Source organism: Photinus pyralis, unplaced genomic scaffold (assembly GCF_008802855.1).
Source record: "Photinus pyralis isolate 1611_PpyrPB1 unplaced genomic scaffold, Ppyr1.3 Ppyr1.4_LG10, whole genome shotgun sequence".
In the NCBI taxonomy this organism is placed as follows: domain Eukaryota; kingdom Metazoa; phylum Arthropoda; class Insecta; order Coleoptera; family Lampyridae; genus Photinus; species Photinus pyralis.
Window position 1 is genome coordinate 4,264,723 of NW_022170250.1, and position 14,566 is coordinate 4,279,288.

Consider the following 14,566-nt stretch of genomic DNA (forward strand, 5'->3'; position numbering starts at 1 on the left):
AACTGTAAATAATATCAAATTGTGGCAAGAAATTCAATGATTAATAGCTAGTACAAGAAAGAATAAAATGGTTACTACCTGTAAATACACTTTCAAGACACCAACACCAAGATAAAAAAAACCGGGAAAGCGTGATGCCTTCCTTCGACATCTTCTTTTTTTCCCCTAGCTTCGTTACGAAAATCCCCTAGTATTCGGCATCTGCGCAAACCGGTCGATTGGTTATATACAGAGCATATCATATTTTTGTTTCAGATGTAAAGGTGTGTTGCCTAACCATAAGGGTGGATTATCACAGTTCTTTGATATAGTTAGAAAAAAAGGCTTTCACTTTTGTCAGCTCTTCAAGTCATAACCTTACGGTTAATCTGAAAGAAATTTCAATGTCTATAGTCTGTGGTAACATACCCCTACGACTAGGCAACATACCTTACATCAGAAAAAATAGCCCTATGGTAAAAACATACGAAACACTCTATGAAGAGTGTAATTACAGTTAGTAATAATTTTATTCTGCCTTGTACTAAGCATCAACCTTTAAATTTCGTGTCGCAGTTTATCAATAGATTTTTATGTTTTTTAATGAAGCATGGCGTGCTCCAAGCTTTGTTTGTAACGGGAGCCTTGAATTTTCATTAGATTTTTATGGATAGTAGTAGTGTATTTTTTCACGTGTAGGGACGGGTAGCAGAATAACTTCTTCGTAAAGGATACCGATTCTTCGTTCCTTGAGCACACCTACCCCAAAGAGTTCTGGTGTTACATTAGATATACGGTCCTTTCAAAGTCACTAAATATTTTGAGCTAGACTGTACAACCGGGGGGTCTGGGGGAAAATAATTTCAATGTTCAGGTCCTTACACATAAGATCTTCGAGGTGCTTGGGGGGGGGGGGAATTCAGTACCCCCAGAACTTCCGGTGCTATATTCTCCCACAAAACGTTCAGCCCTAAGGACTCTGTTGTAGTTTTCTGTAAAAGTCACTGAATTTTTGTTCCCTGAGCATTCCTACCCCACAGATTCCTGGTGATCAATATTTTTTGGATCGTGTCTTGACCAGTTAATCGCCTGAGAAACCTTAATGTCCAAAACGGCTGAATCACAATGACGCATAATAATATCATGGGGTGCAGGCTATAAAGTAAAGTAATTAAAGATGGCCACTTTATCCTATCAGCACCATTTTGTAGGTGGTCTTTGTAAATTTGAAAGAGTAGGGTCGCGTTCAGTAGAGATAGCGGTATGGTATTCGGTTTTTGATCACCAGAGCGTCAAGTGCGTCGTCCAAATTAGTTTTTCGGCATTCTACGATAAAGTGTCGAGTGCGAAGTCTCGAAAGTGTAAACGTGATAGCGCGCATGAAGCCATAGAGCAATTAGGCAAAAACCACGACCAATCGCGCGTAACATTTTTAGTTACTAACGCGAAAATTTGTGCGGTCGCGCTTGATTAATTCCAGACAAATTTGCTTAGCAACAAGGTTATTCCTTGGTAGTTCTCTGGTCGCACTGATGACCAAGCACGAATTGATTAATTTCAATTTTCTTTAAGGTTCATGCACTGGTCTCGCTACGAATGCTTAGAATTTTTCCCCAAACCGAACCACCTCTATTCCGTATTAGTTAAAGAACGCTTACAAAATGGCTTCTCATTAACGCAGACGGCCATCTTTAATTTATGAATTTGATTAACTGCATTTGATTTGTGTATTTTCTCTTGCATTTTGTTGTCATAGTTGATTCGTAAGAACATTACACTAAAAATGGTGACCATATGATTAGTAATCATTACATTGATTAGAGTAAACGTTTGTTCTTAAGGATCTAGTTATTCTTCTTCGTCTCCATTTTCAGCATCATATGTAACGTTTAACAAGTATAAGAAAGCACTCTGATTAAGCGATTGATAGGTAGGTATAGGTGATAGTTGACGTACATATTTCAAACAGATATGCCTTCGTCTAATTTAAAATGACACAATTAAAATTTGAATTGTGAACTAAAACAGAGCATCTATTTATTATTATTATGGTCAGCCTGTCTTGTCAGAACTCAGGTCTAGCCTGGTTAACTATTATTATTATTATTAAAAAACACTAGAAAAATGTAAGATTTTAGATCACCTTCTTTAGAACAATGTAATGATTGGAAACCTTTTTCGAGAACTCCCGATTCACACAATGTGAACATTACAAGTACCTACACTCACGGTTATACAGTGCGTTGACTTCATGATCTACCTTACATTACCTGTTGTAAGTGTCGATTACCGGTTTGATTCATGGTAATTCAGGTCTACTCCGCTAAATCTCTCTGAAGCTATTAAATAATTGAACTCTGCCCCTTCTGGTACTCACCATACATCATTCACGATCAAATCACTTCCACTAAGAAAAATAAAAAAACTGGGAGCGCTAGAGATGTGATAATACTGCATAATCACATTGTTTACAATAAATTAAACGTTTATACAACGAAGTAAAAGAAACGTCTATATATACACATCACAACCACGGATGCCAAGCGGGATCCATTCGACACAAATTGTCATGGCTGCTGGCGGCTGCAACCAAAGTTCCGATCTACGAATAAAAAACCATCGATTACTCACTCACCAATTCTACCGAATTACATACTTTGCTATCCAATCCGTCGAAATGAGCGAGACTGTTAAGTCTATTATTGACCGCCGCCACTGCCTTATTTACAACCGTGATTAACTGCTCGCTATCGGTCAATTTCTCTTGATTGTTCGATTCGCCGTCGTCCGATTTTTTTATTCGCGACAGCACCATTTCGTCTCGCAATATCGTCTTTAAAATCGCTTGAACCTGAAAGACGACACTACTGACTCGACGCGCTTACGTCAATATCGTACAGACCTTGAAATTTGGATAGACGAAGCACCTCGCGGTTGCGATCATTGCGGCGGTTAGGGGGCCGTTAACGCTAACGGCCGACAGAAATTCGAGTATATTGGGAGTCAGTCTAAATGGAACGGGCCTAGTTGTGTCTAATTCACCTAGAAAAGTACAGGTAAGTACGCGCATGCGCAGGACTACCTCTTATTTATAAATATGTGCTGAAATGTCGACTATAATTTATACTAACAGAAAACCGAGCAAGGTGTTTTCTTGAAATTTTAACCATAGACCATAAACCAGTTCTAATCTAAATTGAAGAGTTCGAATGTGTAAGGGCAACCTACACCTACTTTCCCTAATTTTATGTGTTGTGTTGTTCTCCCAGTACCCAGTGAAAAGCTATGACATACTCCATGAATTAGGACCAGATAACCCTACCACGCAGCTACATTATATTCTCCTGATACAAGAGTTTAAATGAACATAGTTCTTTTGAGTTTATAAAAATTATGTTCTCCTGGTAAGCAGAGGAAATTTACAACAGACACCTTGTGAATCAGGAGCAGCAACACCTCCTCGAACATCATATTCTCCTGATACTAAAGTACAGGTGCACAATCTTAAGATTGGAAAAACCATAACCAGAGAAAATTTACAGCATTTCTCTAACAGATAGATCGGGAATTAGGGGCAGAAACACCTCTCGTCCTTGTCCTTGTCCTGATGTAAAAGTATCAAAAATAGTGTTGAAAAATTTGTTTTGAGATTAGAAAAAGACCTTATGCATTATGTTTTCCTGGTAGCCTGAGAAAATTTACATTTTCCTAACAGACACTCCGTGAATTAGAGGCAGAGGCACCTGCACGAACATTATATTCTCCTAATACAAAGTTTAAACGAAAATTATTCCTTTTTCAGAACCAGTACACCCCCCCCCCCCTACCCACCGCCACTAACAAAGTTTTGGACAATTCTCCACACTATGTAGTTCAAAATCAAAACCATAGAAGTTGGTCATTTTTTAAATTAAACAAAAAATGCCCTGCAAAGTGAAGCATCTGAATAACTCAAGCAGAAGAATTGTAACGATTTGAAGAAACAAAAAAATTTTTTAAGATTTTGAAGAATTTCGACAACAATTCGAAGAAATTAAAGAATCCAGAAAATTGAAAAGACTATTTGAAGAATAGGAATGATTAAAGAATCCAGAAAATTGAAAAGACTATTTGAAGAATAGGAATGATTTTTAAAAATGCGAAGATTAAAAAAATCAAAAGGTGAAGAAACCTAACATTTCACAGAATCTTAAGGGCCTATACGTAGTCAGCAGAAAATATAAAGCATCGATAGCATTCTCCGAAACTGAAGCATTTAAAGCATAAGAAAAATTTAAAAAAAATTGAAGAATTCGAAGAAATCTACAGATGAAGAATTTGAAAAACGATTTAGATTTGAAGAATATGAAAATAATTGAAAAAATCTGCAAGTGTTTGAAGCACCCAAGATGAATTCGAAGAATTGGAAACTGGGAAAGTGAAGAATTTGGAGATATGGAAGGATTCAGTAGTGCTAGAAGATTTACCTCGAGCTTAGAAAAAGCTCATGGATAAACAGACCTNCCCCCCCCCCCCCAACCGCCACCAACAAAGTTTTGGACAATTCTCCTAACAGTATGTAGTTCAAAATCAAAACCACAGAAGTTGGTCATTTTTTAAATTAAACAAAAAATGCCCTGCAAAGTGAAGCATCTGAATAACTCAAGCAGAAGAATTGTAACGATTTGAAGAAACAAAAAATTCTTAAGATTTTGAAGAATTTCGAGAACAATTCAAAGAAATTAAATAATCCAGAAAATTGAAAAATTGGAAGACTATTTGAAGAATAGGAATTATTTTTAGAAATGCGAAGATTAACAAAATCAAAAGGACTCTGAGTCAGCAGAAGTTGAAGAATATGAAGCATCGATAGCATTCTCCGAAACTGAAGCATTTAAAGCATAAGAAAAATTTTAAAAAATTGAAGAATTCGAAGAAATCTACAGATGAAGAATTTGAAAAACGATTTAGATTTGAAGAACATGAAAATAATTGAAAAAATCTGCAAGAGTTTGAAGCACCCAAGATGAATTCGAAGAATTAGAAACTGAGAAAGTGAAGAATTTGGAGATATGGAAGAATTCCGTAGTGCTAGAAGATTTACCTCAAGCTTAGAAATAGCTCATGGATAAACAGACCTCACAGAGTATGTTCTCCTGGTAGCTAGAAAAAATTACATTTTTTTAACAGACACTTCACGAATTAAGAGCAGAAGCATCTGCTCGCTATTATTCTTCTGATAAGACAGCCTAAACGAAAATAACCCCATGAGATTAAGAAGATAGTTCCTCGTAGATTCTGTTGTCCTGGTAATCAGAGTCAATTTTTGTACAGTATACGATCCACGGATTATGTTGTCCTCATAACCAGCAAAAATCGTGCCGCAATACGCAGAGAGTATTTCTCAGTGTGCTGCAAAGTTTTCGTTTAGATTGTTTCTTAGCGCTGCGTGGATACTTAGCCCCCCCCCCCACATCCATGTATGGAATACCCCCAGTATACAAAGGTCTTATAACAGTTGTAGGGAACTTAGATCTTTTTCCTAGGGGGTTTGATACTGTTCATCCTTAACACCATAATTTTTTGAGTCGCAGAAAAAGAGAACACATTTCTTACAACTGCCATAAGACCTTCATATACTGGAGAGTATTCCATACCCCCCAGACCTCCCCCCCCCCTTAATATGTTTACCCTCAAAACGTTCAACCCCAAGGACTCTTTCCTCGACTCTCCAAAAATCATGGTGTGAAGTAGAACAATACCAAACTGGGGTTCTGGGGGTATGGAATAACCCCCCCTTCCCCCCCGAAAAAAAATAAGTTTCCCTACAATGGACTGAAGACCTTTGTGTACGGGCAGTAATATGTTCTGCCTCAAAACGTTCACAGCCCTAAGGACTCTTTCCTTAACTCTCCAAAAATGCTCCTGTTAAGTAAAACAATACGAAACCGGGGGGTCTGAGGGGTATTCCAATACTCTCCAGGAAAAAGAGAACAGATCTCCCTGATCTCCTGAGCGCAATTGCTCCAGACCCCCCCGGATTGTTATTGTTCATCCTTAACTAACACCATGATTTTTGGAGAGTTGGGGAAAAAGAGACCAAATTTCTTGCAACTGTGATAAGACCTTCAATACTGGACAGTATTACACCCCCCCCCCCGCCCCTGGTGTTAAGTTCTGCCTCAAAACATTCAGCCCCAAGAACTTTTCTCGAAGCTCCAAAAATGACTCCCTACAACTGTCATCAGACCTTCGTATACGGGGGGGGGTCCTATACCTCCCAGACCTCCCGATAATATGTTCTCCCCTCAGTATACAAACGTCTTACAACAGTTGTAGGGAAATTAGTTCTTTTTACTTTCCATACTCCCCCCCCCACCGTTTCGAAACTGTTGTTCATTCCTTAACACCATTGAATTTTTTGGAGCGCGAAAAGAGCTGAATGAATGAATGGATGTTTTGGGCAGAAACGTATTACCGGCGTGTGGGGGTAGGGAATACCCCCCCCCCCCGGAAAAAGAACAAATTTCCTTACACCTGCCATATCACCAACTGTCAGGTACTCTCAAAAAATCATGGTGTTAAGGACGAACAACACCAAACCGGGGGTCTGAAAGGTAGGAAATAGAACTAATTTCCCTGCAATTGTCAGTTTAGATTGTTTCTTAGAGCTGCGTGGATACTTAGCCCCCCCCCCCTACATACACACTCATTGCAATACAATTTCTAACAACTGTCATCAATTCTTACCAGAGGGATTCCATACCATTCCCCCAGGTCCCGGTGATCAATTCTGCCTCAAGAGGTTCAGTCCTAAGGTCTCTTTCCTTGACTCTCCAAAAATCGTGGTGTTAAGAAGAACAGTATCAAACCGTAGGGAGAGGGGGGGGGAGTCTGGGAGGTATGGAAAAAGAAAGCAAATTTCCCATACAAATCCAATTTCCCTACATCTGTCATAGAACCTTCGTTCTATATTTAATATTTTCTGCCTTACCCCCTCCAGGAAAAAAACTAATTTCCTTACAACTACCATATCACCAACTGTCAGGTACTCCCCAAAAATCATGGTGTTAAGGACGAACAACACCAAAGCGGCGGTTTGAAAGGTATGGAATACCCCCCACCCCCTGGAAATAGAACTAATTTCCCCTACAATTGTCATAAGACCTTCGAATACTGGGGGGAATATTAGACCTCCCCTGGTAACATGTTCTGCCTCAAAACGTTAAACCCTAAGTACTCTTTCCCCAATTTACAGCATTTTTTGAACAGATACTTCGGAAATTAGGGGCAGGAACACCTGCTTCACATTATATTCTCCTGATACAGCTCTAAATAAAAGGAGTGTTTCCTTGAAGTTAGAAAAGACCCCCTCATGGATTATATTCTCCTGATAGTCAGACAAAATTTACATTTTTCTAACACGCAGAAACACTTCCTCGTACATCATATTCTCCTGATACTAACGAAAGATAATCTGTTGAAACATTTGTCGTGAGCTTAAAAAGAGACCTCTGGTAGGCCAAAATTTTCAATTTTCCTAACGACACCCTGGGAATAGTAACGTAGCCCGAAACACCTGCTGGCACAATTATCTTCTCCTGATAAAAGTTAAACGGAAAATAAAGTGTTTTAAACATTTACTATTTGAGCCTAGCAAGGAGACCTCGTTTGTAGATTAAGTTGTTCGGTAACCAAAGTAAGTTTCCAACATTTTTTGTACCACAGGAGCGAAGCACCTTTCGTACATTTGTATGTCCTATAAAGGAAAATAAGGTGTTAGGCCATGTTCTTTTGAAGGCCTAGAAGGAGAGTGTTTTCTCATGACAGAGCATTGGGCAGACTAACAGCTCCTCGCCATTATATTCTCCTGATACATGCTTAAATGAAAATAGTGTTGGAACATTCCCTTGAGCTTAGAAAAAGACCTCATGCATTATGTTCTCCTAGCAGACAGAGGAAATTTACAATCATTGAGTGAGCTAAGAACAGAAACTCATGCTCGATATATAGTCCTGCTATAAATTTTGGAAAATGTCGCTGAAGCTCTTTAGGGATTGTATTCTGGGGGGCAAAAAAATCACAGGAGCAGATACACTTTATTGAGCGTGTCAAAAATAAAGTGAAGTGAAAGTATTGCCATGGACGCATGCGCGGGACGAACCTTCTTGTATCGTGTCAAAATGTGCGCATGCGCAGGACCATTTTGTTTTTTTTTGAGTGAATAAAAGCAAAGCAAAGAAATGCCAACCTCCTTATCTGTACGCAAACAAATGATTTTTGTTTTTGTATTTTCGCGCACTAATTTTTGTCCAACTGTTACAAGTGGGCGTGGCTAACTCTCACCTGTACTATCGTCGACGTCAAACTTAAAATACGAAATATTCACAAGACCAGAATCCTGATGCATGTACATCATGTCGGGATTAAGGCGGGTCAAATGTAAAACATACTCCGCGAAACAGGCCAACGACAACTGTAGGGTAAACTGAAAGTGTCGTTCGTTAGTAGGCGCGAATATTCCGGACGTTACCTACCATCTTCCGAAACTGCCAATAGTCCGTGGCCGATTGAAAAGTGGCGAGCGCCCATTTCCTTAACATGTTTCTCGGTACCATTATGTTTTGCACACCCTTCAGTATGTCACGATACACCTGGTGGCTCGCCTTGATACCTCTACTTTGGATAGCTGCCAAACGCTCGTAGTAGTAATGGATGGGCGCGTCGTGCTCGATATCTATGCACGATAATTGCTTAGTTGCTTTAAACTGGCTTCACTTACTCAGCTTTGTACACCCCTGTTTGAAGATGTCCAGTAAGGAGACCGATGACGGATTGTCCTCAATCAGTCTAATCTGCTGAGACACGGCGACGACTCTGGGCACGGTGAAGTGCAAGAATCTCTTCGAAGTCTCCTTGTGTTTACCAAGGTAGTGGTTGAGCATTCTCAGCACTTGCAGGACTCTTTCTTCGCGCCGCGCGTCGGCGAGGCCCGAGTCATTCACGACCAAGTACGGGTAGATTTTTCCGTTGTGCCCCCGTATGTACAGCCGACGGGCGGCGCAGTTGTGCTTTTGAACGATATCGACCCGCGGCATGAACCTGGTGATTCTCACGTAGTAATGGGTGTGCTTCGGTAGCAGAAACTCGCCCGGCAGCTCGACCTCGGCGGTTTTCAGCGTGAAATTGGAGAGAAACCTGCACTTTTCCTCCATTAGGAACGATCTGAAAAACGCAATTGTCACACTGTAACGTGAAACGAACTTATAAATTAAGATGGACTGCTGATCAAACAGTTGCATAGAGGTAGAAATGGTCCTAGCATGGGCGCGGCCATTTTAGATATTTTCTAGGGGAATTTTCCTAGTGCTCAAGTTTTGAAACTATAGCAGCCTTGGAAAATGACATGTGTCACAGTAATTTATTTAGAAAACGTGAGGTTAATGCTTGTTTATTAGTTGATTTGAATTTCGCGCCAAGTGAGTGCACATCATGGCTGCCCCCATGTAGGTGTCATTTGTCAATTCAGCATTAGCAGTCCATCTTAATTTATAAGTTCGTGAAGTGAATGCTCACTGGATCAGCATCTTCGACCGGTTCTCCAAGATCTTAATCCATTTCTTCAACTTAAATATCAGCGTGTGGAGGCGCATCGCTCCCGAATGGGAGAAGTCAAAGTCTTTCGCGAATTCCAACTTCATCTCCTTAAAGACGGGATCCTGGTAGGTGGCCTCCGCGCGCCTCGCCAAACTCTCGGAGGCGGCCGAATTGAACTGTACGTTGGTCGAGCTCGATATGTTCTCCACCCCGATTCCGAAGGTGGACACGAGTTTTTTGACAAAGTTCAAAATGTGCGGGGTGATTTTGGCTTCGTTGACGCTCTCGCGATTTTCGAACGCGATCGCGTAGCACTTCGCCAGCCCTTGGCGCAGTTGCCGCACGACCTCCTCGTACCAGTTCTCTCTGAACCACTCCATCTGCGAACATTTGGGAGTGAATTCGACCATTGTGCTTGTTCGAGTTACCTGATCCGCTATCCCTTCCAAGCTGGACAGGACTGTCGTGTGAATGTCACGTTGCATTTTCATTATTTTGGAGCAGCGGATCATTGCGGGGGTGGCTTTGATCGCGGACGCTTCCGTCGTGATCGTGCTGGCGTTGCTCGCGCCGTCTTGGTTCTGGTTTGCTAGGGATGTGTGGGTTTGATCTACATGGGTCTCTTGCGACTGTTGCTGAAAACAGGAATGTGAGCGGCAACACTGGGAGGGCGTGGTTTGGCTTTACCTGTACTGTATTTGTTTTGCGCGCAGTTGCGGTGCGCAGTGTTAAATACAAAGTACGAATTGGAAAATAGACAGCTTGCGGAAACATTCGTCCAACCTGACAACATATTTCCATTAGACAATGACTTGCAAGTTAACGAGCAAAATTACCTGAAGTAACAGATTCAAAATAACATTCCCCTCGTACTGTACAAGGCAGTTGAGTAATTGGGGTATCCACGGTACCCAGAGAATCGGCGGAACCCCAACCGAATATTTATCTAGAGCTTCCATTAGACTGCACTTTTCGTCGTCGTAACTGAGCAGCCACAGAACCTTTGCCAGGTACTTTCTCGCCTTAGACTCGTTTTGATGTCTACATGCGTGCAGGAAACAGGTCATCGCGTTAATGCCCAAAGTGATCTGTCTGTGGTCACGCGTAAACACGTGCTCTAGGTAATCGCCGTATAGGGCCCACGCTTTGACAGACGTGTCGTGCATTTGTACTGCGGCAGAAAACGCCTTATTCGCCTCGTCCGATTTACCTAAAATATCAGGAATTTTATTCGTAAAAAAAACAAACACCCGACGGAACACAGCATATTTGCCATATTTTCGTAATTGCAATTACAAGCTTTCCTCTATTTCTTCCCGTTTTACGCATCGCGAGTAGGTATAGCAGTTACAGTCAGACGGGTTTGAAGAGCGCGGTTGCGAGAAAACAGACGAGAGTCGCCAAGTTTGCGTTGGTTCCGCATAGATTTTATTAGTCCGGCAACGATTATAGATAGTGTAATCAAACCGAATTTACCCGCTAAAATTCGATTTAAATATTCCCGAAACCGATCCTGGCGCGACGAAAAAAAGTCAAGATTGCGCTTTGTTTCATTTCCGTGGAACACGTGTTTTTTTTCTTCTCTGCTCTACATTGAAATGGGCCATAATTTACAATAAAAGTGTCTTATATAACGCTATGCGAGGGAACTTAATGATCCCTTTCCCTATCGACCCGACGTCTCGGAGCACGGTCGATATTAACAATTTTCGTCTAGGATTTGCTTAAAAAGGGAAGATTTAGGCAGAGGTATTTGTGCTTTTGTTGAGGGTAGAAGTAATTTTTACGTTGCGAATAGTGAGTGCGACAATTACAAAGGTGATTCACTCGTTTTTTTTATCCTTACATGTATTGCATCCCTCTAGTAATTGTGTGATCGTGTTCGATTATTTGTCAATTTAACGACATTCCAGTATAGCGATGGTCATCGGATGACCATTGTCATTTATAACGTATTCTAATTACACATTGCTCGTTTGTAATATTATTCTGAGCGTACTTTGAATTAAATGCATGGAGAGTCTACGTGAATATGTTGTCTTCCAATTTACAGTACTTTGTTCCTAGCGCTGGTTTACCTGCCAACCCACAAGATGCATTACTGACCGATTTACGTGGTTTTAATTATACACGGTGTCCATTTTTCTAGTGCCACTATGGGGATCTCACTTATCTTAAGGGATAGAAAGTTGGTTAAATGGCGGCAAAGTTGCAAATTTCCGTGATATATAACAATCTGAAAAGAAATTTGAAATATCTTCAATAGTTTTGAAGATATCGCAAAAAAACGAACATTTCTGATTTTCGTTTTTAATTTTGTTATGATAAACTAATCGTAGTAGACATTTCTAATTAACACATTATTCGGATACTTTTTAATGGAGATTTCAAATATGGCATCCCGTTTTTAATTACTTTCAAGATGTGACAACTTTAGTTTTTCTTATGGGCGCCATATTGAATTTTGACATTTTGGAATTACGTCTTTTTTTCTCTTTACAACGATATATCACACATGGTGGTTCAGTATCACATTTTTTCTAAAAACACAATTTTTAATTTTTTGAGAAGAGTGCTTTGGAAAAATAAAACGTTCTTTTGTTGTAAACAAAAGTTTGGCAGTTTGATAATGTCTGGTTGAAGCGTTGTCAGAAAAAGTGTCCGAATAATTTGTTCATTAGAAATGTCTACTACGATTAGTTTATCATAAAAAAATTAAAAACGAAAATCAGACATTTTTGTTTTTTTGTGATATCTTCAAAACTATTGAAGATATTTCAAATTTCTTTTCCGATTCTTATTCAGCACGAAAATTAGCAACTTTGCCCCCATTTAACCAACCTTCTATCCCTTAAGATAAGAGAGATCCCCATAGTGGCACTCGAAAAATGTTCCGTTATGGATGATATTCAATACAAGTATGCAGAACTACATTTTCATTTATAATTGAATTTATTGCAGCACATTTCGCTTTTTTTTGCATGAATATGTTACTGTTTATTTACAGGATGCTTCATCTGGGGGCGAGTGGCGTACGTTAGGTGGTTGATTGTTACATATTGCACTTGGCATTGAGAATTAATTACTTTATACTGATGCTTTGCCACGACATGTTCCTTTGTTTTTGTTGTAACGTGATACTTAACGTTATGCTCCTACTATTTATTTGAACCGAATGATTATGATTATTAATATTTGGCAGAGTGACTTGTTTCGAATATGTACTGTGCTATATTTGATTCTGATATTTGATACTGTAATTTAATCTCGATTTGACGTAGCAGAGGCTGGCTAAAGTTCAGAACTGACATACGCAGAGATATATATGTTTTATGTACTGTTTTTTTTTTGTATCTTCGAAAAGAACCATCTTGTCGATATTGCTAATCAATTCGTTTAGTCGATCCCTGACATATAGTGACCGAATATTGGTTTTGTGTCAGTCTTTGTTATGTCAGTGCAAATATGTCAACTGTCAACGCCTACATAAATTCTGTATATTTTGTTAATGATTATGTATCTTAGACCATATGGACTGCTAATTGTAACTAAAATATGGTCAAGGACATCGCCTGGGTATGTGAGTTTCAGGGTAAACGAGTCTGTCCGATTAGACACGATTTGAGACTGTCAACCTATAAATTAACAAACGTCAATTAATTAACCGCCTAGATATTCCAAAAAAGCAAACCTATCGTTATCTGTGGACGTATATAGAAGGTAATCAAGCGTATTTAAAGCTTCCCGTACTACGCAGTTACTATAAAAGCTACTCTTTACGCGATCCGAGTGGTGTTTACACGACTTTAGTTTACCCTGAGATTCACACACCCACGACTGCAGTGCCCTCTATCCGTGACCACCCATTTTGTATTGAAAGCATAGGGCTAATAGCAGTCCATGTACTATATGGTCTAAGTTATGTATGCGTGAGAGTTTGCCGATGGTTGCTCTGTTATTTTTGTTATGTCATGATTTGTCTTTTGATCGGTTACTGTCAGTAATAGTAGAGAGCCTGGAGTTCGGTAATTTATAACCCGGCACTTTATAACTAGTGGGTTGGACTGGCCCTAGAGATGCGTGAATGAATGAGTTGGGGTCCCGCTTAGTCGTATATGAGGGCGCTGGCTAGGCTCGGCCTCACTTGCGCAGGGATTCGCTAAAAGCGTGCGGCGTGTTCTCGTTGTGATCTGTCACATGTCATGACCAGAGCAGCTAAAGACTACTCGGTGTGGGATTTGGACTGGCCATCCACTATCCAAACTTATTATCTGAATTTATTGTAATGTTTTTTTGTTATGCGTGTGCAATACTGCTTCTTTAGGAATTCCAGTGGAGCCTGTGATTCGACATTATATAAATTTACTTGACAACCATCATAATATGCATTCATGCCATTACAGACAACTAATTTTGCTATAAAGTCAGCAATGCGAAGTATTTGGATTAAATCTCCGTTTTTAAAGCATGTACTTGTTTTATTTGCATTCCCTCACTCCGACAAGCAACACATATCTTGTAGCGACTCTTAAAAAAACACATCGTAGTAAGTGATCCTGTTATTCGGTTATTCAGGTTAGGTAACTTTATCTAGACGATCACGTGCCATGGAGTTCAATTAGTTTGGGAGGGAAAGTTTTGAATTTAAATCTTGAGTTGCGCAGTCCCTTGTGGCTGGCCTGGGTACGTCGCAATAGTAATAGCACAGATGTAAATATACCAGCCTCTGGTGCGTTAAATCCAAACTGAATTAGTGTTAAGTAGTGATAATAGAATCAACAAAACTAAACATGAAAAATTAAGCAGCGTGTATAAAGGACATTACCATTGGCGACGTACTTTATAGGAAACAATCACTTTTATAAATAACTTAACAAATGAGTTTAAATGAATCTTAGAATCGGTTTAATAATATGTTGGAATATAATTATAATCAAGTTTGATATTCATACAGCGCCAGCTTAGTATATAAGTAATTTTGAAATATGTCAAAAATTTAATTCAAGAAATG

General features: G+C 39.7%; 1 protein-coding gene across 1 annotated transcript in view; it reads right to left on the reverse strand.

Moving 5' to 3' along the window:
* Positions 1 to 2,409: 2,409 nt before the first annotated feature.
* The window catches only part of LOC116160948 (transcription-associated protein 1), a 70,120-nt gene continuing 57,963 nt past the window's right edge, over positions 2,410 to 14,566 (reverse strand). The window contains 10 exon segments of the mRNA XM_031474101.1: positions 2,410 to 2,581; positions 2,636 to 2,830; positions 2,882 to 3,021; positions 8,305 to 8,446; positions 8,496 to 8,695; positions 8,741 to 9,183; positions 9,535 to 9,935; positions 9,984 to 10,190; positions 10,243 to 10,338; positions 10,392 to 10,765. Of these exon segments, the coding sequence (XP_031329961.1) occupies positions 2,504 to 2,581; positions 2,636 to 2,830; positions 2,882 to 3,021; positions 8,305 to 8,446; positions 8,496 to 8,695; positions 8,741 to 9,183; positions 9,535 to 9,935; positions 9,984 to 10,190; positions 10,243 to 10,338; positions 10,392 to 10,765 (2,276 nt within the window). The 3' untranslated portion in view covers positions 2,410 to 2,503.